General features: G+C 40.5%; 3 protein-coding genes across 5 annotated transcripts in view; 2 read left to right on the forward strand and 1 right to left on the reverse strand.

Annotated features, from left to right (window-relative positions):
- LOC118369538 (TATA-binding protein-associated factor 172-like) overlaps positions 1–762 on the reverse strand; it is a 67,344-nt gene extending 66,582 nt beyond the window's left edge. The window contains exon 1 of the mRNA XM_035753990.2: positions 339–762. Within this exon, the coding sequence (XP_035609883.1) occupies positions 339–352 (14 nt within the window). The 5' untranslated portion in view covers positions 353–762. The remainder of the gene's footprint in view (positions 1–338) is intronic.
- Positions 763–883: 121 nt separating this feature from the next.
- On the forward strand, positions 884–6,903 carry LOC127916494 (protein CC2D2B-like). Of its 3 annotated transcripts, none has more exons than XM_052498390.1 (12): positions 884–956; positions 1,942–1,997; positions 2,107–2,180; positions 2,265–2,342; positions 2,520–2,612; positions 3,924–4,047; positions 4,193–4,329; positions 4,808–4,936; positions 5,142–5,351; positions 5,457–5,548; positions 5,640–5,780; positions 6,790–6,903. In XM_052498390.1, exons 2-12 carry the CDS (start codon positions 1,943–1,945, stop codon positions 6,884–6,886), a joined length of 1,230 nt encoding a protein of 409 aa, XP_052354350.1. In that variant the 5' UTR covers positions 884–956; position 1,942; the 3' UTR covers positions 6,887–6,903. The 3 variants fall into 3 exon arrangements, with proteins under 3 accessions (XP_052354350.1, XP_052354351.1, XP_052354348.1); XM_052498391.1 differs by having other exon boundaries at positions 938–956; positions 2,132–2,180; XM_052498388.1 differs by lacking the exon at positions 884–956 and adding an exon at positions 1,317–1,866.
- Positions 6,904–7,044: 141 nt separating this feature from the next.
- On the forward strand, positions 7,045–23,934 carry LOC118369539 (protein CC2D2B-like). The gene is made up of 23 exons (XM_052498387.1): positions 7,045–7,179; positions 7,375–7,555; positions 7,731–7,884; positions 10,279–10,423; positions 10,629–10,731; positions 10,936–11,139; positions 11,410–11,496; positions 11,658–11,752; positions 12,295–12,456; positions 12,919–13,006; positions 13,271–13,380; positions 13,529–13,625; positions 13,783–13,881; positions 15,935–16,111; positions 16,395–16,421; positions 16,530–16,739; positions 17,603–17,692; positions 17,886–17,999; positions 21,414–21,548; positions 22,010–22,123; positions 22,358–22,416; positions 22,537–22,714; positions 23,433–23,934. Exons 1-23 carry the CDS (start codon positions 7,082–7,084, stop codon positions 23,655–23,657), a joined length of 2,952 nt encoding a protein of 983 aa, XP_052354347.1. The 5' UTR covers positions 7,045–7,081; the 3' UTR covers positions 23,658–23,934.
- The last annotated feature ends 174 nt before the right edge of the window (positions 23,935–24,108 follow it).

Raw genomic sequence — 24,108 nt, forward strand, 5'->3', positions numbered from 1 at the left:
AAAAGTAACATGTCTCGTTAAACATATTGGCAAGATCAATTGTATGCTATGCAGGTCTGCTAGTAAGTAACGTCAGTTATGATTTTTTTTAAGTACATAATGTTAGCTAGTTGGCAATAGCTGTTGTGTAGATGCTAGCTAGCTACATACTTCAGTAAAACTGTCTGGCTAATTGAAAAAGCTAGCTAACGTTAATTTAAATAGAGCTAACGTTGACTAGTCAACACCACCGTGAATGATGATGCCATTGCCTGTTCATGCTAATTAATTAGTACCTAACTATTTGCTCATCTTGGATAAGAATAGCTAACGTTAGTTGGCTACCTAGGGAATCTTACCTTGACACGGCCATGACGATTAATTGAACGCGTAAATGTGCTCTTTGGTGATCCGCATTTAAGAGATGCTATCACTTTTTTTATTTTTTTATTATCCTCTTTACTTGACGCCAATCCAATGCGATAGCTAGCTAGCCTAGCAAAGGAGGCCCCTGGTGCGTCTCTCTTCAGTCACACAGCTCACCACCCGAAACCTGTCGAAATGAGTTCAACAAATCATGGCGTCAAAGTTGGTCCCTCTTGTCTCTTCGATAACTTCTTCGTCAGTTAATTGCCATGCATTAAACGTATATCGCCTTAAACCTTGTATTAACCTTCAACACTACTCCCAGATAAGTATTTTAACCTAATACGATGTAAAGAGTAATTTTGTTGTCCTCTAAAGGGAACACAGGCGGCTGATTTTATATGAGGAGCCATCTTGCATTTATTCCTTCCTCCATAGCAGATGCCGGCTGATTGGTTAGAAGCCATTTCAGCGACCAATCAAAAATAACATTAAAAAGGAAGGTACGAAGATAAAAAAAATCCTGCAGGAAATACTTTCCCCCTTTCTTTTGAATTGACAGAAGCCCGCCCACGCACCTTTCACTCACTAGAGAGAACCTTTACAATCAGGTATTTTACAATGCATTGACTCAACGGTGCAACTCAAACCTCGTGGTGATAGATTTGATGAAACGAATCTATTAACATAACTAACTGTACGTCAAAGTTCCATCACCACGTATTTGAAACTTTCTTCAGAGTTACACAGTTTAATATTTGAAGCTGCTAATTAAGCAAAACTCTTAAATGGTCTAGATACATTTGATACATTCTTGAAGGGTCCAGCTTGCTACATTTGTACAAATGTTTCAGCAAGCAGCCAAATCTGTCTGTCGTAGCTGAGCTTCAGCACCAGGAGCTGACCAGTGCTGAAACTGCCAGCTCGTACACAGACGAGAACGTTGATTGAACGTTGATTTAACCGCGCTCTGATGTGTGGGCACAGCTAGCTAACATGACAGTGGAGCAGTGAAATTATGTCGAAGAAATCTCAGACTTTCGTTGGGTACAATAGCTGTGTTACATACACAATACCTAGTAGCTACATTTATGGTCACTCAGCTGCTATCTAGCTACAGTGAGGGAGCTGTCTAAAGCAAAGCCTATCAAGTTCTAACTAGCTAACTTTATCTGGCTAACTATAAGTGTGCATTTGGGAGGAACCTAGCTAGCTAGCAAACTAGCTAACGTTACTAGTATCTAGCTAGCTATGCTGAGAGAAAATATTAGAACTGTCTAGCTAGTACTTATCAATTGGGTGTTATTGTCCTACACTTTCACCATGATGGTATTACTGGTCTTTTCTCAGAGTTTGTTTGTTCTAGTAGTTCGTTTATTTGATCCCATGGCGACCACTTGTCTGCCAGGTCTACACTAGACTGTAAAAACATTATGATTAGGCTGTCTGCTCCAGCGGTATCCTAACAAGATATGACAATTAATTTAAGACATTTTTATCTCGTTTCTGCGCAACTTCAAGGTGAGGCGTGTGGCTGGCTATAACTTGTGGCAATAGTGAAACAGTTCTGTATGACAATATCCATTTGTTTGTCAGGATGACAGAGGAGAATAAGGAAAAGGTTCAAGATGGATTATACATTCAAGAAAGGGGTATTGGCATACTGCTTCATTTTTATAAAAAAATCCTTAGAGAATTGTGCATTTGATAGTTGTTGTTGTGTTGTGTTTACTGACTCCGCTTGGTGACCACATTTGACAGTGATACAACATCCCCCTCATATCAGGCTCAGCAGAAGTCAAGAAAGAGGTAGACTCATGCTCCAGGAATACAAGGTGAGATCGTCTTTATTTCCACTAAAGCTATAACCACGATATGTGAACAGGTTAATCTTGTCATCCTTATGTTCCCTCGTCTAGTTAAAAATCCTTCAAAGTAAAATCAATGCTGCAAGAGAAGTGAGAATAAAAGAACCTCAGAAGATAGCTGACAAGCCGGTAGGGAAAATACAGGTCTTGTCATTTGTGCATTATACAGTAGGCTAGAAGTCTGACATGGGTATTGGGTCTGGCTTTCATCATTATGTTGTACCATTGATTTGATACACACGTACTGAAATGAGAGAGTATGTTTCTCTTATAATCTGGCCTGTCTTTGTACTATTTTCTTTTAAGTCATGCTCAGAGGAAGAAGCCTATCGATTCTTCTGCCATACATTTGATGAATTGGAGAAGAATAGACCTACCACTGGCACACTTCCACAACAGGTAGCCCAGCAATAGTGAAGCATATACATTTGAAGATAGCTGTGATCATAAATGTATTAAAGGCCCAGTGCAGTCAAAAAAAAACGTGATTTCCTGAGTTGTATATACACTGAGTAAAGGGATGCTGGCCCATGCTGGCTCCAATCCTTCCCATAGTTGTGTCAAGTTGGCTTCAAAATAGTTAATAGACCAATAAGAAAGAGAGTTTCAAACATCTCTGCCTATAACAGCACATTTTCCCCTCCCCACTCAGGCCACTCAGTCCTAGCAGAATTCTTGCTTGAGAAATTGCTCTTTGCTAAGAAGCTATTTATGTTTCTTTTTGACCATTTGAATCGATAGCAATCACAGTAGCTAGGTTTCCATACAATTGGCGACAGATTTTCATGCAAATATTCTCAAAATCCGTATAAAACGAATATGCGCATTTTCCATCAAATTGACTTGTTGAGGATAAAAGTCTGTGCGTGATGACGTAGCGCTCATTAAAACACCTTTTGCGGCTAAATTCCCATGTACCTAATAAAAAATTGTATTTTCAACCCTACTGATGGTTTTCTCACAACAACAACAAAATTGATCCTCGCTATTCATTGGAAAGGAGCGTCAAGTTCATCCCCTTGCACTTTCACCACCCTGTGAAGTTCATCCCCTTGCACTTTCACCACCCTGTGAAGTTCATCCCCTTGCACTTTCACCACCCTGTGAAGTTCATCCCCTTGCACTTTCACCACCCTGTGAAGTTCATCCCCTTGCACTTTCACCACCCTGTGAAGTTTATCCCCTTGCACTTTCACCACCCTGTGAAGTTCATCCCCTTGCACTTTCACCACCCTGTGAAGTTCATCGTAATTCAGGGAGGACCACACAACATGTCATCACATCAACTCCCAAGTTTACTTTGATATGATGGTTAATTATACCAATTTTTGCTCATAAAAGCGCTTCCACTGACGTTTCTCGCATAGTACATTTTACTGACAAAAAGATCCCACCTCGTGTAGTCTATTTCTTTGTTGTTGACATTTGGAAAGTTTACCCACCAATTGTCGGTTTCCATCAGGCCTTGTCATGACATTGTTTTAGCCGACATGTACTTTACTCGCATAAAACGGTTGGATGGAAACCTGGTTAGTAAGGTACTTAATTGTTCCCCAGAAAGTATTTGATATTGAGATTTGTTTTTTAAACGGCTGCATTGGACGTTTAAACATGTTGTCATTCACCTTATGTAACTGTGTTACGAAATGGCTGCCGCAATATTAATTTGCAGCCTTTATTGAAACATGTTTATTTTTGTTTCCATGATAGAGCGGGAAAGATACTGTCATCGATATTGAGAATGTGGATGAGTGTCATAATCCTCTTGTTCCTGGTGATATTGAGACACTGGATGTAAATCCAGACCTTTTATTTGTACCCAGTGATTTACCAGGTGACGTAGACCTATAGTCTTTGTATGAACATTTTGAGATGTAAAAGATGTTTAGTACCTTATTGTTGCTTTTGTTGTGATTAGAACTGAATGTGAAGGAAATTGAATTTTAAAGTGAGAGTCGTTTGATTAAATCTGATGACAGTAAACCAAGGGAGGATTATACCAAGGTATTTGAAGCCTCGTTTTTTGGAGGACGAAGGGTTTTATGTCTGTGAGAGGCCCCAAGTGCCGAAGAAGATGATAAACAAAATGGGCCACCGGCTGATTGAGGAAGAAAAGGTATTGATTCATGTTAATCACAATATTTTCTGTTTTGTATTTCGGTATGTTTAGGGGGTAAAGGTCGATTGATAGAGGGGTTACATAATACATATTGGTAATCATTTAATTGCGTCATATGAGCAGCCTTTCCATGAGCAGCCTTTTCATGGCTCTCTTTAGAATTCTGGTTATGAAACAACGTGTTACGCAATATCTAAAATGAGCACAGGAAAGAGGAGTATTCATGTTTACATTCAGATTTCATCAAATGGTGCCTTTTACCATTCAGGAAATATATGGAATCGGCTCTAATGAAACATTTTATGCTATGTACAGTATACTGCTTAGCTAAATGACGAAAATGTACATTTGCTGATATAAAGGCACATTACATTTGATCTGGTTTTATCTACATTTTATCAGCAAAGTACCACGTTGACCTTTATCATGTGTAAGCAAAAGTGAGCAGAGATGCTGTGCACTTCTTGTCCTTCAGGGACAGTCCTGGTTTGGAGAGAATGGTTGCATGATTGCTATTCCGGACCCAATCCAGAAGTATTGGCATTGTAAAGTAGATTTCCCATTCTCATGCCAGTCTCCTTGTCTGGCCACGGTGCACATGAGGGTGAGTCTGTCCTTGAGTGTACTATGTGTGATGTGAAATGTGTAATGTTGTAATGTCTTACGAGTGGAATGGCTTGTTACATATAAAGTCCCTCTTTTCATTGATGCAATACCCATTTTTAAAGACACTTGACCTAATCCCACCTGTCATTAATACCATGCTTGAAGCACCTACAGCCAGTCAGTAATACCGTATCCCCTCGCAGCCTGATAAACTGCGAAGTGCAGGATCTGTTGTCTCTAATGCAGACGGCAGTGCAGGGCTGTGGCAGCTTGACCTGAACCTAGCCAGGCTGCATTTCACCCATCACCCCCTGTTTAGCACAGAGCATGTGTTGGCTCAGAGACTGTATGAGCTCTATGAGCATTATGAAACCCGTGAGATGAAGGGTGCAACTACCTCTCTGCAGGACAAGGTACAACACTATCACAAAACGTACAATTGAAATCATTTGGGGAAAGGAATGCAGCCATACCATAGTATATTGTTAATCTAAAATGTTTTTATGGACCTCTGGTAGCTAAGCGGGCTGAAGAAGTCAGAAACAGCCTTGACCACCACTGATGAACCTGCTCCGTGCTCAAAGTTACAGGATCTGAGACAGCAAATACAGTGAGAGGGATTTCTGTTCTAAGAAATACGAGTATTTTACTGTACCTCTACGTTTGTAAAGGTATTGCTTGAATGAATCCGCTCACTGCAGAAAGACCCATGTAGCACTGAAGATTGAGAGGCAGGCAGACATCTCTCTGGTGAGGAACATTGTTGCTGCTTGGAAGCGCATCAAAACCCTCAGGGCCAAGAACGGCTATGTGAACACCACTGTGAAATTACAGCTGCATAAGTAAGCATCATTTGTATTATTTTGACACAGAGTAGACCTAAATGTGCTGTGCATGCAAATTCTGGTCATAAACGATAATGCGAGTCATGGGTCATATCACATGAACAACACGCATCGCTCTATGGCCTCGTTATTGTTATTTTATTGTGTTACGATGTCCTTTTTTCTTCTTTTTTTTTGAGCAAACACTTTTCTGCATTGTTTGGAATGGGCTCGTAAGTAAACATTTCACTGCAAAGTCTACATCTGTTGTGTTCGGCGGATGTAACCAATACATTCAGATTTTGGTTTGATTTATATTTCTTCATCCTCACATTGACTTTTAAAGTCATTGCAAAGCATGCAGTGTACAGTACCTTGCGAAAGTATTCTGGGGCTGAATAATTTTGCACGCCCAATTTTTCAGTTTTTGATTTGTTAAAAAAGTTTGAAATATCCAATAAATGTCGTTCCACTTCATGATTGTGTCCCACTTGTTGTTGATTCTTCACAAAAAAATACAGTTTTATATCTTTATGTTTGAAGCCTGAAATGTGGCAAAAGGTCGCAAAGTTCAAGGGGGCCGAATACTTTCGCAAGGCACTGTATATCATCTTAAAGTAGGCTATTCATGTGTTCAACATTTAGGATAGGGCAGTTGTTACCATAAAGATACTAAAAAAAACGCATCTCCTGTCTTTACAATGGCTGCTTCTGTGAAAGCATGGGCGGAGCCATTTAAGGCTACATCCATTTTCAAGTTTTCAATTTCCTCTTCTTTTACTTATTTGAGTGTATTGACAGTTCGTTATTAAACTGAAAGGTGCATTCTACCACGAGTGTGTTGTAGTGTGTATAGTCTGAACAGGTATCAGGCCAAGTTTGGTGATTTACTGCCACTTGCAGTTATGGAATGTTGGAAAATCTTTGGGTCAAGTCTGGCCTCTATCCAACTCTATGGTTGTAACCAGGGAGTGTTTAGAAAGCATTGCAATGTATATTTTTTAATTGCAACGAATCTCGTTCACAGAGTGAAGGCAAGGATCACTGACAGCACGACAAACCGAACTGGGACAGATGAGCACATGAAAGCAAGTGTCTTCTCTCTTGACAATCTCTTAACATAACTGTTATTAATAAACTATAGCCGTACTGTTTGTAGTAACCTTTGTTGCGTTGTTGTCGGTGGAAACATCCTTTTGCAGACGAAGCTCTACACAGATAGTGACGTAACGATCAAGCAGCACTACCTGTGTAGGGAGCTGAAGGAGCATAACAAAGCGGAGATATCCGTCCCTCCAGTTCCAGGACAAGGAGAGGAGATGTCTACTGATTCTGTCAAGCAGAAGGCAGATCAGTTAGATCTAGTTCCTGTTCTTACTATGTGTGGGGTGGTCACTCCAACCTCTAGCTGTCCACCGTAAGATTCTCTTCAGAAGCAGAATGATTTTTAGCTAGTTGTTGTTTATTGGTTCATTGGAAATGTATGTTTTTAAGACTATCCATCCGGTTGAGAGTGGACATGGTACTTACTTTGGCACCGACTGATATACGATCATGTATTTTGATGCTATCAATGCATTCAATTGGTTCATATTTTATTTATTTTTTACAGTGATGAGAAGGTTAGAAGATATGAACTGGCCAACCACAAAGTATCAGTGAACATATTCTATAATGGAAAGCATGTGTCTACCTCCGAGCCATCCATGTTCGACAACAGTGACTTCAGAGTTCAAATTCAACAGATGTTCAACATGCAGATTGTACACAGCCCAGAGAACATTATGCTTGAGGTATGTTTCTCTTGTTGTAAATAATATTGTTCATTCGAGTTTGGCTTATGTTATATTCTTACATTTTTCCCAAAACACTTTATGTTAAGCTACACTTTATAAAGGATTTGTTTAAATGGCCTTATAAGTACTTTATAAATTGTTAATGATTTGTTTTGTAAATTCACAATTCCAGATTTGTGAGACAGTGAAACAAAAGAGCACTGTTGTGGCCAAAATGTATGTGCCCATACCAGACAGGAACATGCTCTCTAGCAACGCTACAATGGAGAGGTCAGAGTTCAGCAGTGACAGAGCCATCAAGGCCTACTACGCTGGTGTTGGGAGCAGTGAGTTGCGTTGTAGCTATGATATGTGATTATTTGGAAGATGTGGTATTTAGCATTGGTGAAATTGCTACAGGGGATGGGGGGACATGCCCCCCTATATACAGTATGAATCAAAGGTTTGTACACAACTTTATTTTTACTATTTTCTACATTCTAGAATAATAGTGAAGACATCAAAACTATGAAATAACACATATGGAATCATGTAGTTACCAAGAAAGTGGTAAACAAATCAAAATATATTTTATATTTGAGATTGTTCAAAGTAGCCACCCTTTGTCTTGATGACAGCTTTGCACACTCTTTTATTATTTTTTATTTAACCTTTATTTAACTAGACAAGTCAGTTTAGAACAAATTCTTATTTACAATGACGGCCTACCTCAAATGTGCGCCGCCCTATGGGACTCCCAATCACGGCTGGTTGTGATACAGCCTGGAAGCGAACCAGGGTCTGTAGTGACGCCTCTAACACTGAGATGCAGTGCCTTAGACCGCTGCGCCACTCAGGAGCTCTTGGCATTCTCTCAACCAGCTTCATGAGGTAGTCACCTGGAATGCATTTCAATTAACAGGTGTGCCTTGCTAAAAGTTCACTTGTGGAAGAAGAGACTTGCTTGGGCCAAGAAACACGATCAATGGACATTAGACCAGTGGAAATCTGTCCTTTGGTGTGATGAGTCCAAATTTGCGATTTTTGGTTCCAACCGCCGTGTCTGTGAGACGCAGAGCAGGTGAACAGATGATCTCTGCATGTGTGGTTCACACCGTGAAGCATGGAGGAGGAGGTGTGATGGTGTGGGAATGCTTTGCTGGTGACACTGTTAGTGATTTATTTAGAATTCAATGCCCACTCAACCAGCATGGCTACCACAGCATCCTGCAGCGATATGCCATCCCATCTGGTTTGCGCTTATTCCATCTGGTTTGCGCATAGTGGGACTATAATTTGTTTTTCAACAGGACAATGGCCCAAAACACACCTCCAGGCTGTGTAAGAGCTATTTGACCAAGAAGGAGTGCTGCATCAGATGACCTGGCCTCCACAATCATTCGACCTCAACCAGTTGAGATGGTTTGGGATGAGTTGGACCGCAGAGTGAAGGAAAAGCAGCCAACGAGTGCTCAGCATATGTGGGAACTCCTTCAAGACTGTTGGAAAAGCATTCCTCATGAAGCTAGTTGAGAAAATGTTAACAGTGTGCACAGCTGTCATCAAGGCAAAGGGTGGCTACTTTTGACCATTGATTCTGATCACGAAAAACTGTCCAACTTGTCTTTCTCAATTTCCAAACAGAAATGGGTTCTGCCTTTGGTGGTTCATCGATGTGTCATTCTGGGCATGCACGCTGCGACCAACGTAGCTAGTTCGTTAGCTAGTAACTCCTCCAGTATTTGTTGACCCCATTTCACAGGATTTGTTTTTGGACGGAAGCTGTAGAGATCAGTAAGAAATGGCACTTCTGTAGCCAAATATCTTATTTATCAATTTTTGTTTGTTTTCATTAAATGACCTGGTATGATGGTGCATTGATCAGTTACACAGTTTATAGCCGTAAACCTTTAAAAAAGTCAACCTTTAAAGTAACTGTTCAGCGTTTCGAGATTTCTATGAAACATGACCTATATGATATATGAAATATGATATATCATATATATGATAATATAATATATATATGATAATATCACCTATAATTAATACAGTATGAGTGAAATAGTTCCTTACAAAAAAGGGTAATTAAGTTTGTGAAAAAGCATTTTCTGTGTTGGAATGGTGTGGGCGTACCCCAACAACAGAATGATGTGGGCGTATACCGGTCATTAAAAATATTCACTTGAGTAGACTTTTCTCTCCAATTTATGCTTTGGCCACAAATACAAGTATAATTTTGTCAACAACATTATTTGGGTATGATTTAACTGAATATTCATTTTTTAAATTTATCTCAGCCTCATGGCAAACTGTGTAGAGTAGCAGGAAATTAGCATTCTCATTGCAAAATGTGAAAAATAGCATGTGATGAGCTATAAAACAGAATTTTTTTCTCTGCCCCATGGTAAAATGTGTAGAATTGCAGGAAATTACCTGACTTTTCACTTATCCTTCCACTTATACTGTGTTTTCAAAATACCCAACCATATACCCCTCAAAATACCCCTCATAGATAATAAGTGAATTGTAGGAATTGCGTATAAAATGTTTTGTTAAAAACTCTACTGTTCGTCACCCCCAATATCTACACCCCAATTTTGCCCTTGATATTTAGTGATGAGCTATCCTGTGAAAGTCTATTTAAAAAGTTATGGTAATTTAGCTCACTATGTGTTTTTGTTGTTGTTGTTTAAGGATAATGTCAACCCAGGTCTTTAGTGACAAAACAATGGTCTTTTTAGATGTCCCATTCAAACTAGAGAAGGAGGATGCCGAGGAGTGCCTCATGACCTCTGGGAGGCTGCTGTATGTTGTCTCCTGGGCTGTGGATGAGAGTGGCTTTCCCATGGCGCCCACTGCCCCACCACACAGACCCAGCTCAACCAGGTGAGTCTGAACAACACCTGACTGACTTTCACAAGGTTGGCCGTCTTCACACACACACACACACACACACACACACACACACACACACACACACACACACACACACACACACACACACCTCTGTTTGTCTGTTACCTTGTGAGTTGAAGGCTTTTCATTATGCTATCTTGCAATAGAAACACTAACCATGTTCCATTGCCTGTAGACCAATGGCCGGCGGTCCCAATGCAAGTAGGCTTGAATGGATCAGGGACCTTCAGTTTGACCCCAACCACCCTTCTAACGCAGAACTCACAGAACTCCTTAGGGTGAGTGTTAACACCGTAGACTCAGAACCTCCACTTGTATTCTACCAAAATAAACCCAAGGACGTGTTGTTGATACAAAACACTCTGTGGTTGCCATGGATTCGAATCAGGAAACAGCTAGAGGGCTGAAACATGAAAGCTTGCCCGGAGCACTTGGTTTGAAGTGGACGTTTGAAGTAGCGTTTCATATTGTTTGACCAATAGGAGGCCTGTGAGCAGAGAGACCGAGCCACGGGTCACTTCCGCCTGCATGCCCTGGAGGAGGAGTTTGACTTCACCACTGAGGAACAGCTGGAGAAGTCCAGTCGCTTTGGTCTCCTGCAGCTGCGGAGCTCTCATGCTGTGGACGTCAGCCCCTCCAAACCCATCCCTCTCCACGACAGAGACATTACTGAAGCAATGTTCGCTGTAATGCCCTTCTCATATAGCCTGGTTCCAGATTAGTTTGTGCTGTCTTGCCAATTCCTCCAGCATGGTCATTGTCATGCCAATGTTTGGCTATACACAGCATAAACAAATCTGAAGTAGACTACTTCCTCATCCCTATATTCTGCAACGTTTTGGATTTGTTTCATATATAGTTTCATACAGGTACATACTTTACTCTCGTCCTGCAATAATTCTGTGGGTGAATTGTTTTTAACAAAAGTGGACTCTTGTTGCTTTGTTGTTTCCCAGGATTATGGTGCATTCCCAAATCTGTCCCTTATGGATGAAGACCCTATCACAATGCAGAGAGCACGCTCTATCCACTACATCCAAAAGGTACTCTTCTTCCGTCCCTAGATTCTGTCGTCTGGAGTCAGATTGCATTTTATCGCGTATGTCTGTGTTCACAGCGTACTCATATGATCCGTTTGATATATGAACATGTGCCAACGAGTAGCAATACTGACATGTCATGTGAGCTGTAATTGTTATTTTAGGCGCTGAATTTGGCAAGAGAAAAACTGTTGAACATCAAGAGGAAGTACAAGTTCTCTGATATAGTCACTGAGTACCACGAGGCAGATACAGTGATGTGAGTGTCAAGACTAATTTTCTCCTTAACACTTCTCCACATACAAATGGTGTTGCTGTACAGCCCATAAACCATATGTCATAAAGAAATCTAAAAGTATTTTTAGCTTTTGAGGCCTCTGCGAAATGTCAGTCATAATGATAATCATTTAGTGGGTGCTTATATTTGTTCTATTTCAATGTGTTTTTTTTGCGTATCCCATTCTCCCCGAGACACCCTTGGAAAGCGGGGTCTTCACAGCCAGGGTCTGGCATTCAACAGCAACCCTGGAGCAATACGGATTAAGTACCTTACTCAAAGGCACAACGACAGATTTTTACACATTGTCAGTTCTGGGATTCGAACTAGCAACCTTTCGGGTTACTGGCACAACACTCTAACCACTAGGCTACCTGCCGCCAGGCTACACGATGATACGTCTCTATGTTTTCCTCTGACACTTCTAGCGTCCTAGCCTGGAATCCAAACTGATACGCTTTGTTTCACCATTGAAATGGAGCATATCCATTTGAATTCCAGGCTAACACTCTCCACCCCATCAGGGAGTTCAACTGGGACGTGTTCAGACTTAAGCGACCTCTCCAGCCTCAGCGCGTGAAGAGGAAGATCATTCCTACCTGCTCCCTCTCAGACGGGGACCTGAGGATCCATGTTGCCATCAACAATGCCCAGGGCCTGCCTGTTCGCCAGGAGGCTTTCCTCAAGTATTGATCCAAGTTCTAGCCATCCTACTACTTTTACAACTACTACAGCTTCTAACGTAAAACCTATGCCATTCCTATAGCAAATACCTCTACTTCTACTATCATCACTTTACAGTACACCCAACCCAATACTACTTGTACTATTAGCTGAACATATTCGCTATATCTACAATACAGTTGGCAACTTGCCTTAACAACCCCACATTGGCAGATACTTCAGCTTCTCATGCCTGCAGCTATTCTAATAGAATTCTTACTGTACTGTACAATGCATGATGCAATGGTCCTCTTATCCAATTCTAGCAAAGATGAAAACCTTTTGACTGAATCACCTCCCCCACTTGACAACCACGCTCATAGAGAACACCATAAAAAATAGACACTACTTTCTATTTCCTTGACAACGCAGTCCCATCTGTGTGGAAGCAGATCTAATGAGTTGTGTTTTTGTGTACCTTCAAGGGAGATCCAGACAAGAGGCTCCTGCTGTGGTCTGTCGAGCAGCAGCAGACACAACATGAAAAGCAGCTCAGAAAAGGCTGTCCTACAGGTAAAATGGTAGAGGTAGCACATATTTGGTGCTAAAATATCACAGGCAGAGACGTGATCGGCGTATATAGAATATTGAAACAGAATTCAAATTGCACGATTGACAGTCAGATACTACCGGACGACGAACATGAACTCATTTTCCTTGATAGCTTTTTGTTTGTTGCCATATAGGCCGTTGCCATGACGTACTGTATATAACAATGTGGTTATGTAGGTTCATAACAGGTACCGTAGGTTGAGTTTTGTCCCATGGTTGTGCCAGCCTCAGGTTCAGCCCTTCGTGGAGGTTAGGTTTCAGGAGACAACATATGAGAGCAGCGTAGAGCAGGGACCCAACCCATGTTGGAGGGAAGAGTTCACCCTGGAGTTTAAGTATGACACCCGCTACTCTCCTAATTCACTGTTCATTCCATCTCCAACTGGCTCCACAAGTCAACACTGTGCATCCTTACACATGTGACTGTACTGTCCGTGCTAACAAAATCACATTTCATAGATGTCAAATGTAATGTTCTCTCAGATCCTTAGGGGGTGATTATAGCCATGCGGGCCTTTCCAAAGTACAAGACGACATTGTCATCAATGTGTTTGATGAGATGTCCTTTCAAGTCATTGAGGTACTGCAAGCCTCAACCATGAAAGTACAAGCACTATTCAAAGGCCACTTCAAATCGTAGGGTGAACTGGAAATCAACATTCTGTCTGTCCCATCGCCATCCCTCCCTTACTCTCTTTTTTTTCTTTCATCTTTTATCTCACCTGTGTGAAACCCAGAGCAGTTCTCTGAGAGGCTGTGGAAGCCAGGTGTTCTCTGGCAGACAGTGGCTGGGCTCGGTCACCTTACCCTTCAGATCTCTGCTGCAGCAATCCAAGGTACGGCTCTGCGAGCGCACACACGTTCAGGTGGTGCACAAAGTCGGATAAAAGGATTTAAAGCCTGTCGGCTTTGTCCAACTTGGCCTAGTAATGTCGGGGAGTTGCTGTGGTTGCTTACATGTCTTTGTATGTTCGGTTGCCTTGTAGACAATTAACACTCTTAAGATTGTCTTCTCTGCGATCGTAGAAAAGAGGTGCAAAGTAGAACTATATAGGGTTCTTCGGCTTGTCTCCATATGGGAACCCTTTTTGGTGCTAGGTAGAATCCTTTGCAGAGGGTTCTACCCAGAACCCTCTATGAAGGGCTTTTCCTAGAACCCTTTATAAGTGGTTCTACAAAGAACCCTTTTATCATCTAAAGGTTCTTCCTAGAACCCTCTATGAAGGGTTCTACCAATAACCCTTTTATCTTTGAAGGGTTCTTACTAGAACCTTCTACGAATGGTTCCACCAGCTTTACTATTACATTCTTTGTGACAATAGATTGCATACAGCACCAGTCCAAAAAATTTGGACACACCTACTCATTCCAGTGTTTTTCTTTATTTTTACTATTTTCTACATTGTAGAATAATAGTGAAGACATCTAAACTATAACATATGGAATCATGTAGTAACCAAAAATGTAAAACATGTAAATGAATAAATCACAGAAGAGAGAAATCATGGCAAAGATATCAACTATAAAAACTGAAGAACATACGCACATCCAGGTACTTTCCACAGATGTTAGAGTTGTAGGCAAACTCATGGAAAACAGAAAGGAAAACGCTGCACACTGCTGCTCATGCTCCCAGGTGATATCTATTTACAACGGTTCGACCCTTAGGTCTTCATCAGGCATCCATATCCCAGGTGGGGGCGGAAGGTCCTATATATAGGGGCAGTACTCAGTGACATCACTTCCTGAAACGAGAGGTAAAAAATGTATAACATAGTTTCACAATATTACATTCAATGTATCAAATTCATATGATCATACACATAGAATGTGACCAATATTTATAGTAAAATACATACAATATTCAATTAGGATTTTTTAAAACACAATTCAGACTTATTGATACTATAAAAACAGTTTCAAGTCAAACTCCTCATTAAGGCCAAGAGGAGACTGTGGATCCAGAACGATTCCCTTTGAAGAAGTTTCCTCTCAATGTCCCCTCCCCTGCGTGACATCTTGACCATTTCTATTCCAATGTATCTCAGAGAACTATTAGGATGTCCAGCTTGTACAAAATGAGCAGCCACTGGATTTTTTTGTCTCATCTGTTTTGTATATTGCTGCGGTGCTCACTGATCTGTGTTTTAAGGCTTCTATGGGTTTTCCCTATGTAGGACAGACCACAAGGAAATGTCAACATGTAAATAACATTGGTGGACATGCAGGTAATGAAGCCCTTGATCTTAAATCTTTGTCCTGTGCGGGGTGGGTAAATGAGTTACATTTGTACGTAAAGCTGCATTGAGTACATTGGCCATATTTGTAATTACCCTCTGGAACCTTGTCCAAAAAAGTTTCCCTTTTCTCTGGTGGGTAATCAGATTTAACCACAATATCTCTCATGTTTGGAGGTGTTTAAAAAACCATAAGTGTGGGATATTTAAAAAATGTAAAAAATGACATCGTGTTTCAGGAAGTGATGTCACTAAGTACTGCCCCTATATATAGGACCATCCACCCCCACCTGGGATATGGATGCCTGATGAAGACCTAAGGGTCGAACTGCTATCACCTGCGAGCATGAGCGGCAGTGTGCGGCATTTTCCTTTCTGTTTTCCAAAGACATCAACTATGCCAGTGTTGTATATGTAAAATGATTGAAGGTACAAGATACATGCACAAATATTCCTATATAGGTACAATTTCAAACATTCTAACACCTACCTTATCCGATTACTAAAAGTTTAAACGCTGAGGTAAAGAGTAATGCTCAGGCACTATTTAAAATAAAGGGTTCTTCAGATGAAAACATTTCTTGGTTGAAACCTATCCCTCTGCCAAGAATCCTTTTGGAACCATTTTATCTAAGAGTCAACTCTTTGATAGGTGTATGAGAAACTGACCATCTGTACCCCACCGACCCTACTGGGCTACATGTGGACAGGGGAAGACATGGTCAATGACCAAGGCGTAGAGATACCCGCGAGAAGAGATACCAGTTTCATGAATGTCTTCATCACTTTGGATCCAGCCATCTCTCTGAGTGATGACCAGACAGCAAAGGCAAATCATTTTCATGTTTAATACTGTTTCATTTTAAAGAGGTACTATGTTCTAAAACCCTCTTTGCCTTCAACTAAAAACACTTAAACTGTTATTTGATTCAGATGTTTGCTGTGGAAGATATTGAACGATAAGATATGGAATATGAATACTCATTAATCAGCATCCATTCTTTTAAAGTGCTTATGTTTAATGTCATGACTACTGTGATTGATAACCAACTGTACAACTGCATCAGAACACACATCCACGGAAATGTACTATTTGCCCTTTTCACATTCAGTATGGTGACCAGAAGCCCCTTTGGCTGGTGAGTATCAGTCCAATTTGTATTGCTTAGCCTAAATGATAAGTCACCCTTCTCCATGCACTGCTGCCGCTCCTACAGAATTCTGTGTTTGTATCCGTCTCCGTGTAGTTTTCCACAGACGAGGATGAGGACTTGCTGAACTTGACCTATGAGTATGAGAAGCAGTGTAAGGTGGCGGCAGGCCGGGTGAAGAAGCGAGTCATAACCACAGTGATAAATAGTGAGGGGAGGCTTGTCCTGGCACACCGGTTCTTCAAGCCACTTCCTCCTCCACAGGAAGTTGTACTGGACACTCCCGACAATAGCATGTCTGTTCTCGTAAGGCGCCAACATAACTAGATCTGGGTTCAAATACTATTTGAAACCTTTCAAAACACTGAGTGTTTGCTTTAGTCTGCCTGGAGAGCCAGATGGGCAGATTTTTTTTATATACATATATATATATATTCTTTTTTTTCACTTTGATAGAAAAACTCAATCAAACCTAGCGAAAGTATTTCAAATGATTTAAAATAGTATTTGAACCCAGGTCTGACCATAACATCACAATCATTAGAATGATTCAACCCATAAGGTTGATGTCTGAAATATATATAAACAACATGGAATCATAATTGTAGCACAGTTGTATTCATTCTTTGGAAGTTTTACTTATTGAGTTTTCTGGATGGAACTCAGTTCATTTGTTTATATGCATTAAAGGGCAATTCCGCCACTTTTCAACCTCATATTCATCATCTCCAGCACCAAACCAGTGTCTACATATGTGAAAACACCGTGTTTCTATGATCTGTGGTTAAAAAGTTAAGAATAAAGGGCCTAAAAAAATGCTTCTCTGTGACAAAGGATGGATAGATAAAAAGTGTTTTTTAAATTGTGATTTTCAAAACCTGCAACGAGTTTCTAGCCCAAGGGAGGGTATTTTGTTGCTCCCCACATCACCGCAAATCTCATAGTGTTTGAAAATCTGTTTTGAAAATGTTTTAACATTTGATGTCATCGGGTAGAACTTTTTAAATGTATATTTATTTCCAAAGAAAAACTGAATTGCACCATTTACACATATGTTGACACTGGTATTGTGCTGGAGATAATGAAAATAAGGTTGAAAAGAGGTGGAGTTGCCCTTTATTTGATTACTATGTTGTGCTCTTAAAAATGTTTTGCTCTGTGTAACCCAGGAGAGGGTGGCAGCTTTTGTGTCCCTGATTCCCACCTTGTCCTTCCCATCGGACGTTGGTGACAGTGGGGACATGTGGCTCACCTCAGAGGTAAACAAAACAGACCATGTTGTAGACTGACCATTTTGTTTCACAGAGCCAAGACTTAAAACTTCACTTATGTTCAGCAGATATTAAATACCAAGAAAAATACCAATAATTATCAACATAGTTTGATCAGCTTGTTGTTAACCCAGTGGTGCCTTTCTCATTCTTTATTGCACACCTTTGCTATACACAATAGCAATGCTTGGAGCTGGCTATGGGAAACCATATCAGTTTGGCAGTTCTGCTGTGCAACTTCTTTCATGACCTGACGGTAAATGGGTGGCTTCTCCTGGGAACATCTGTCGTAGAGGTAACAATTGACATGTGCTGTTTAATGTACATTGCCTTCAGAAAGTATTCACACGCCTTGACATTTTGTTGTGTTACAAGGTGGGATTAAAATGGATTTGTCGTTTTTTTTTGTCAATAATCGACACAAAATAATCTATAATGTCAAGGTGGAAGAAAAATAGAAAAAAATGTGTATAAAAAATAAAACATGAAAAATAAAACACTAATATACAGTGGGGCAAAAAAGTATTTAGTCAGCCACCAATTGTGCAAGTTCTCCCACTTAAAAAGATGAGAGAGGCCTGTAATTTTCATCATAGGTACACTTCAACTATGACAGACAAAATGAGAGGGAAAAAAATCCAGAAAATCACATTTTAGAATTTTTTATGAATTGTTTTGCAAATTATGGTGGGAAATAAGTATTTGGTCAATAGCAAAAGTTTATCTCAATACTTTGTTATATACCCTTTGTTGGCAATGACAGAGGTCAAACGTTTTCTGTAAGTCTTCACAAGGTTTTCACACACTGTTGCTCGTATTTTGGCCCATTCCTCCATGCAGATCTCCTGTTGCTGGGCAACACGGACTTACAACTCCCTCCAAAGATTTTCTATGGGGTTGAGATCTGGAGACTGGCTAGGCCACTCCAGGACCTTGAAATGCTTCTTACGAAGCCACTCATTCGTTGCCCGGGCGGTGTGTTTGGGATCATTGTCATGCTGAAAGACCCAGCCACGTTTCATTTTCAATGCCCTTGCTGATGGAAGGAGGTTTTCACTCATAATCTCACGATACATGGCCCCATTCATTCTTTCATTTACACGGATCAGTCGTCCTGGTCCCTTTGCAGAAAAACAGCCCCAAAGCATGATGTTTCCACCCCCATGCTTCACAGTAGGTATGGTGTTCTTTGGATGCAACTCAGCATTCTTTGTCCTCCAAACACGACGAGTTGAGTTTTTACCAAAAAGTTATATTTTGGTTTCATCTGACATTCTCCCAATCTTCTTCTGGATCATCCAAATGCTCTCTAGCAAACTTCAGACGGGCCTGAACATGTACTGGCTTAAGCAAGGGGACACGTCTGGCACTGCAGGATTTGAGTCCCTGGCGGCGTAGTGTGTTACTGATGGTAGGCTTTGTTACTTTGGTCCCAGCTCTATGCAGTTCATTCACTAGGTCCCCCCTTGTGGTTCTGGGATTTTTGCTCACCGTTCTTGTGATCATTTTGACCCCACGGGGTGAGATCTTGCGTGGAGCCCCAGATCGAGGGAGATTATCAGTGGTCTTGTATGTCTTCCATTTCCTAATAATTGCTCCCACAGTTGATTTCTTCAAACCAAGTTGCTTACCTATTGCAGATTCAGTCTTCCCAGCCTGGTGCAGGTCTACAATTTTGTTTCTGGTGTCCTTTGACAGCTCTTGCAATTAATACAGGTAATGAGTGGAGGACAGAGGAGCCTCTTAAAGAAGTTACAGGTCTGTGAGAGCCAGAAATCGTGCATGTTTGTAGGTGACCAAATACTTATTTTCCACCATAATTTGCAAATAAATTCATTAAAAATCCTACAATGTGATTTTCAGGATTTTTTTTCTCATTTTGTCTATCATAGTTGAAGTGATGAAAATTACAGGCCTCTCATCTTTTTAAGTGGGAGAACTTGCACAATTAGTGGCTGACTAAATACTTTTTTGCCCCACTGTATATTGATTATATAAGTATTCAACCCCCTGAGTCAATACATGTTAGAATCACCTTTGGCAGCAATTAAAGTGGTGAGTCTTTCTGGGTAAGTCTCTAAGAGCTTTGTACACCTGGATTGTACAATATTTGCACATTATTATGAAAACAATTATTCAAGCTCTGTCAAGTTGGTTGTTGATCATTGCTAGACGGCCATTTAAGTTTTGCCATAGATTTTCAAGACGATTTAAATCAAAACTGTAACTAGGCCACTCAGGAACATTTCATGTCGTCTTGGTTAGCAACTCCAGTGTATATTTGGGCTTGTGTTTTAGGTTATTGTCCTGCTGAAAGTTGATTTTGTCTCCCAGTGTCTGTTGGAAAGCAGACTGAACCAGGTTTTCCTCTAGGATTTTGCCTGAGCTTAGCTCTATTCAGTTTATTTTTATCCTAAAAAACTGCAGTACCTCATCCTTGCCGATGACAAGGATACCCAGAACATGATACAACTACCGCCATGCTTGAAAATATGAAGTGGTACTCAGGGATGTGTTGTGTAAGTTTCACTTTAGGCCCTTATTGCAAACAGGATGCATGTTTTGGAATATGTTTTATTCTGTACAGGCTTCCTTCTTTTCACTCTGTCATTTAGGTTAGTGTTGTGCAGTAATTACAATGTTTTTGATCAATCCCTAGTTCTCCTATCACAGCCATTAAACTCCAACTGTTTTAATGTCACCCTTCGCCTCATGGTGAAATCCCTGAGCGGTGTCCTTCCTCTCAGGCAACTGAGTTAGGAAAGACACCTGTATCTGTGTAGTGACTGGGTGTATTGATAGACTATCCGAAGTGTAATGAATAACTTCATCATGCTCAAAGGGATATTCAATGTCTGCTTTTTATTATTTCTACCAATAGGTACCCTTCTTTGCTAGGCATTGGAAAAGCTCCCTTATCTTTGTGGTTGAATCTGTGTTTGAAATTCACTGCTCGACTGAGAGACCTTACAGTTAAACTGTATCTGTGGGGTACAGAGAGGATGTAGTCATTCAGAAATCATGTTAAACACACAGTGAGAGTCCATGCAACATATGTGAATTGTTTAATACATTTTCTGTTGTGTGCCCTGATGAACACAATCCTGCTCTCTTACAATGGGGAGGGTGTAATGTTTCCACTAGAAGACAAACAAAACCGTGTTTGCCCTATGATTTTTGTTTTTTTAGCAGCTGTGGCAAAAGGTAGAGGGAGAAGGTGACTGAGGTCACTTCTGGTAACTTTTTCAAAAGGACATTCTACTCCTAAATAAATGAAAAAACAATTATGCTGACATCTGATAGCGGCTTTAAATAAATGGGCTGAAGAAGCATGGGGTTGCCCATGCACATTTTTACTCCTGGACGTATTTAGGCTTGCCGTAACAAGTTGAATACTTAGACTCAAGACATTTCAGCTTTTCATATCTAATTCATTTGTCTAACAACATAATTCCACTTTGACATTATGGGGTATTGTATGTTTAGGCCATCTCAATTTAAAATTCAGGCTGTAATACGGCAAAATGTGGAAAAAGTCCAGGGGTGTGAATACTTTCTGAAAGCACTGTATACATAAAACAATGCACTCCCATCCAAATCAATGTATTTGCGAGTCAGCTGAGAAAATAGACTACACCTTTTAGTGCAGTGTATTTAATTGTATTCGTTGAGGGCAACACAGTAGCATTCATGTTTGTTTTTGTTCCAGGGAGAGACCGCCTATGTCCTTACTCAAGAGAACACTTGGTTTGTGTTGTGGAACCCCAGAGATGGGAAGCACTACCAGTCATACGACTCCTTCTGTCCTCTAAAGACTGTCGACTGTCTGGTCAATGGTGAAAATGTAAGCGTGGAGTCCATGAACATGGATACCCTCAGTGTGTTTAATTTATCTCATCCACTCAGAATTTTGTGTACGCGAGTTTAGTCAGAACAGATGGCAAATCAATAACTCTGTCCAAAAGTCCACTTCCCAACTGCTGTTCTTTGTCCCTGCCCATGCTGTTTACTATGCTATTGTGGTGACACTGTGTTCTACCAGTTATTTTATATGTTAGTATCACGAGATTGTGTTGTGGCCTATAAAAAAAAAATCACTGTCGGTGATTGATACGGTGACATCATTATACCATCACGTGTGCATTCTATGCAAGTCTTGTTCACCAGCTGTGTGTTGTCCTCGAAAACTGCTGAAAGGGATCGTCGTCTTCAGCCGCTATCTTGACTAGATCTTAAAAAGTTTTTAGGTGACGTTGTCCATTGACCATAAATGTCATGTACTTGATCTGACTGGGTGTCTCTCAGGTGTGGTTCCATCTCCAACCAACAAGAAAGATGCCCATCACTTTTGACGTATCAAATAACGCCACATGGAAACCCTTACTCCCCAAAGGATTCAACTCGGACTCATCCTCAACGGTATTTCTAACCTAGTTTTTTTTCTTTTTCTGCTGCTGTAGTGTTAAAAGACGAGACGTAACATGTCAGATACGGTTCCAAACATAAGAGCCGTAGGTTTTTCCCTCATTGAGAATTAGTGACAGTAGTGAAATATTTGAACACAACTTATTACTTATATTGAGTAAACATAACGCGAGTCAACTATGTACAGTAAATTAAAAACTGCTCAATGCTAACTGTCAAATTTTACAGCCAACAGAAATTAAATACCGTCCCCCTCAAATAGAGCTGGCCAATCACCTTCAAAGAAGGTATGTTAATGTGGATTCTATATTTAAAGCTATGCATTGCTTTTATCTTAGAGCGAAATGCAGGACAATTTCATTTATGGTCTTGTCTGTCCCATCCATGAATTGCATTCTTCAACACAGGCTGGAGATGAAACTGAAAAGTTGTGTGATGGACTGGAGAAGCCCCCACCCGACACGCTGGAGCCCCCGCTGTGCAGCCATGCTCTCGGAGGTCATGCAGAAGCTTGAGAGGAACCCAGCCTCTGACACAATAGCGCTAGAGATAGACAGGCTGCTGGACGCCATGAAGGATTACAAGGTGAAATAGGCCTACCCGTAACCCTCTTTAATATGAAAAGGGGAATCAGTGGATAGTATTTATGGACCAAATGGATTGAAACAGGAATGGACTACCTGGACTGGTCCAATAAAAAGCTTATTTAATATTCTGTTGTGTGTCCTGATGAACAACCCTGCTCTCGTACAATAGGGGAGGGTTTGATGTTTGAGATTGTCCTTAAATTTGATAGAAAACACACAGGCCTTCAGAATAAAAATAGGTGTATACTGTTGTAAGACTTGCTACATGACTAATAACAGTGACCATTATTGGGTATGATATCACCCCCCAAAAAAATGATAGAAAAAGGAAGATAAATTAAAAAAAAAAAAAAAAAAAATGTTTAACTCCCCTATAATTTATTTCAGCAGCGGTGGCAAAGGTAGCGGGAGAAGGTCACTTTAGGGTATTCTACTCATATGAATCAAAATTGTATTGACACCATCTGAAATATAATTTTCCCTTTAAAAGCATAACCTGTAGCCCAACTGATAAAGAATAGCACCTTTCAATAAATATGAAAATGCATGGGGTTGCCCATCATTTACATAATTGAAATAACCCCAAAAGACGATGCATAAAATGCTACTTACTACAAATAAATGTTGTAATTTGTCCCGCTGTTCTTTCAAGCACATCTCGGCAGAAAGATACAAATAAACTATAGGGGAAACACTGATTAACTGTGTGTTTTTAGGTGACTGGTTTCCCCATTCATATGGCCTACCAAGACATGAGCACAGTGATCGAGGCGGTCTACAACACAAGAATCCACAGCACTGAGATCCCTGGGACAGAGTTTGCTCTCTCCACCTACATCCACCCATACCCCAACCACATCCTGTCGGTGTGGATATTCCTGGCAACGCTGGTCAAACACCAGCATGGCGTGTTCTATGTTCCTTCAGTACACAAGCACTGAGACATCCTGGTTGTGTTCATTAGGCACCAAATGGAAGGAAACTGACAAAACGGGGGAGGGACTACCTAAAACCCTTTTTATGTTATACTTTTTTTTGCATGCCCGTATGAAAAAAATCTCTGCCTTTCAGGGTCAGCTTTTCCTAGTCGTTTTTTTACTGTGGGGAAAGGAATGCAGAGCGATTCAGGCCAAGTGATTGAATCCACAAACCTGTACATAACAAATTAATGGAAATACTGCACAATAAAATTGTCCATAAATATGGCAGCAACATGAACCTATATTTGTTAAACCCTTGATTAGCACATATCCGGTATGTTTTCAAGTCCACAATATGGTTTGTGAAATGTTTTAGGCAATATTTGTCGATGCATGCATAAAGCCTTATAGGCCAATTGATATACATACTACTGGCATTAGCAGAATGCCAATAATATGATGCATAATTACA

This window comes from Oncorhynchus keta, chromosome 36 (genome assembly GCF_023373465.1).
Source record: "Oncorhynchus keta strain PuntledgeMale-10-30-2019 chromosome 36, Oket_V2, whole genome shotgun sequence".
In the NCBI taxonomy this organism is placed as follows: Eukaryota; Metazoa; Chordata; class Actinopteri; order Salmoniformes; family Salmonidae; genus Oncorhynchus; species Oncorhynchus keta.

What these genes read in the sequence shown, in the direction of transcription:
- LOC118369539 (XM_052498387.1), top strand. Translation starts at nt 7,082, where the DNA reads ATGTCTACTGATTCTGTCAAGCAGAAGGCAGATCAGTTAGATCTAGTT. An exon ending in ACAATAGCATGTCTGTTCTC is followed by an intron (nt 16,740 to 17,602) that starts GTAAGGCGCCAA and finishes TGTGTAACCCAG; the next exon opens with GAGAGGGTGGCAGCTTTTGT. An exon ending in ACTCGGACTCATCCTCAACG is followed by an intron (nt 22,124 to 22,357) that starts GTATTTCTAACC and finishes CAAATTTTACAG; the next exon opens with CCAACAGAAATTAAATACCG.
- LOC127916494 (XM_052498390.1), top strand. Translation starts at nt 1,943, where the DNA reads ATGACAGAGGAGAATAAGGAAAAGGTTCAAGATGGATTATACATTCAA. An exon ending in AGAAGATAGCTGACAAGCCG is followed by an intron (nt 2,343 to 2,519) that starts GTAGGGAAAATA and finishes TTTTCTTTTAAG; the next exon opens with TCATGCTCAGAGGAAGAAGC. An exon ending in CTGGCACACTTCCACAACAG is followed by an intron (nt 2,613 to 3,923) that starts GTAGCCCAGCAA and finishes TTTCCATGATAG; the next exon opens with AGCGGGAAAGATACTGTCAT.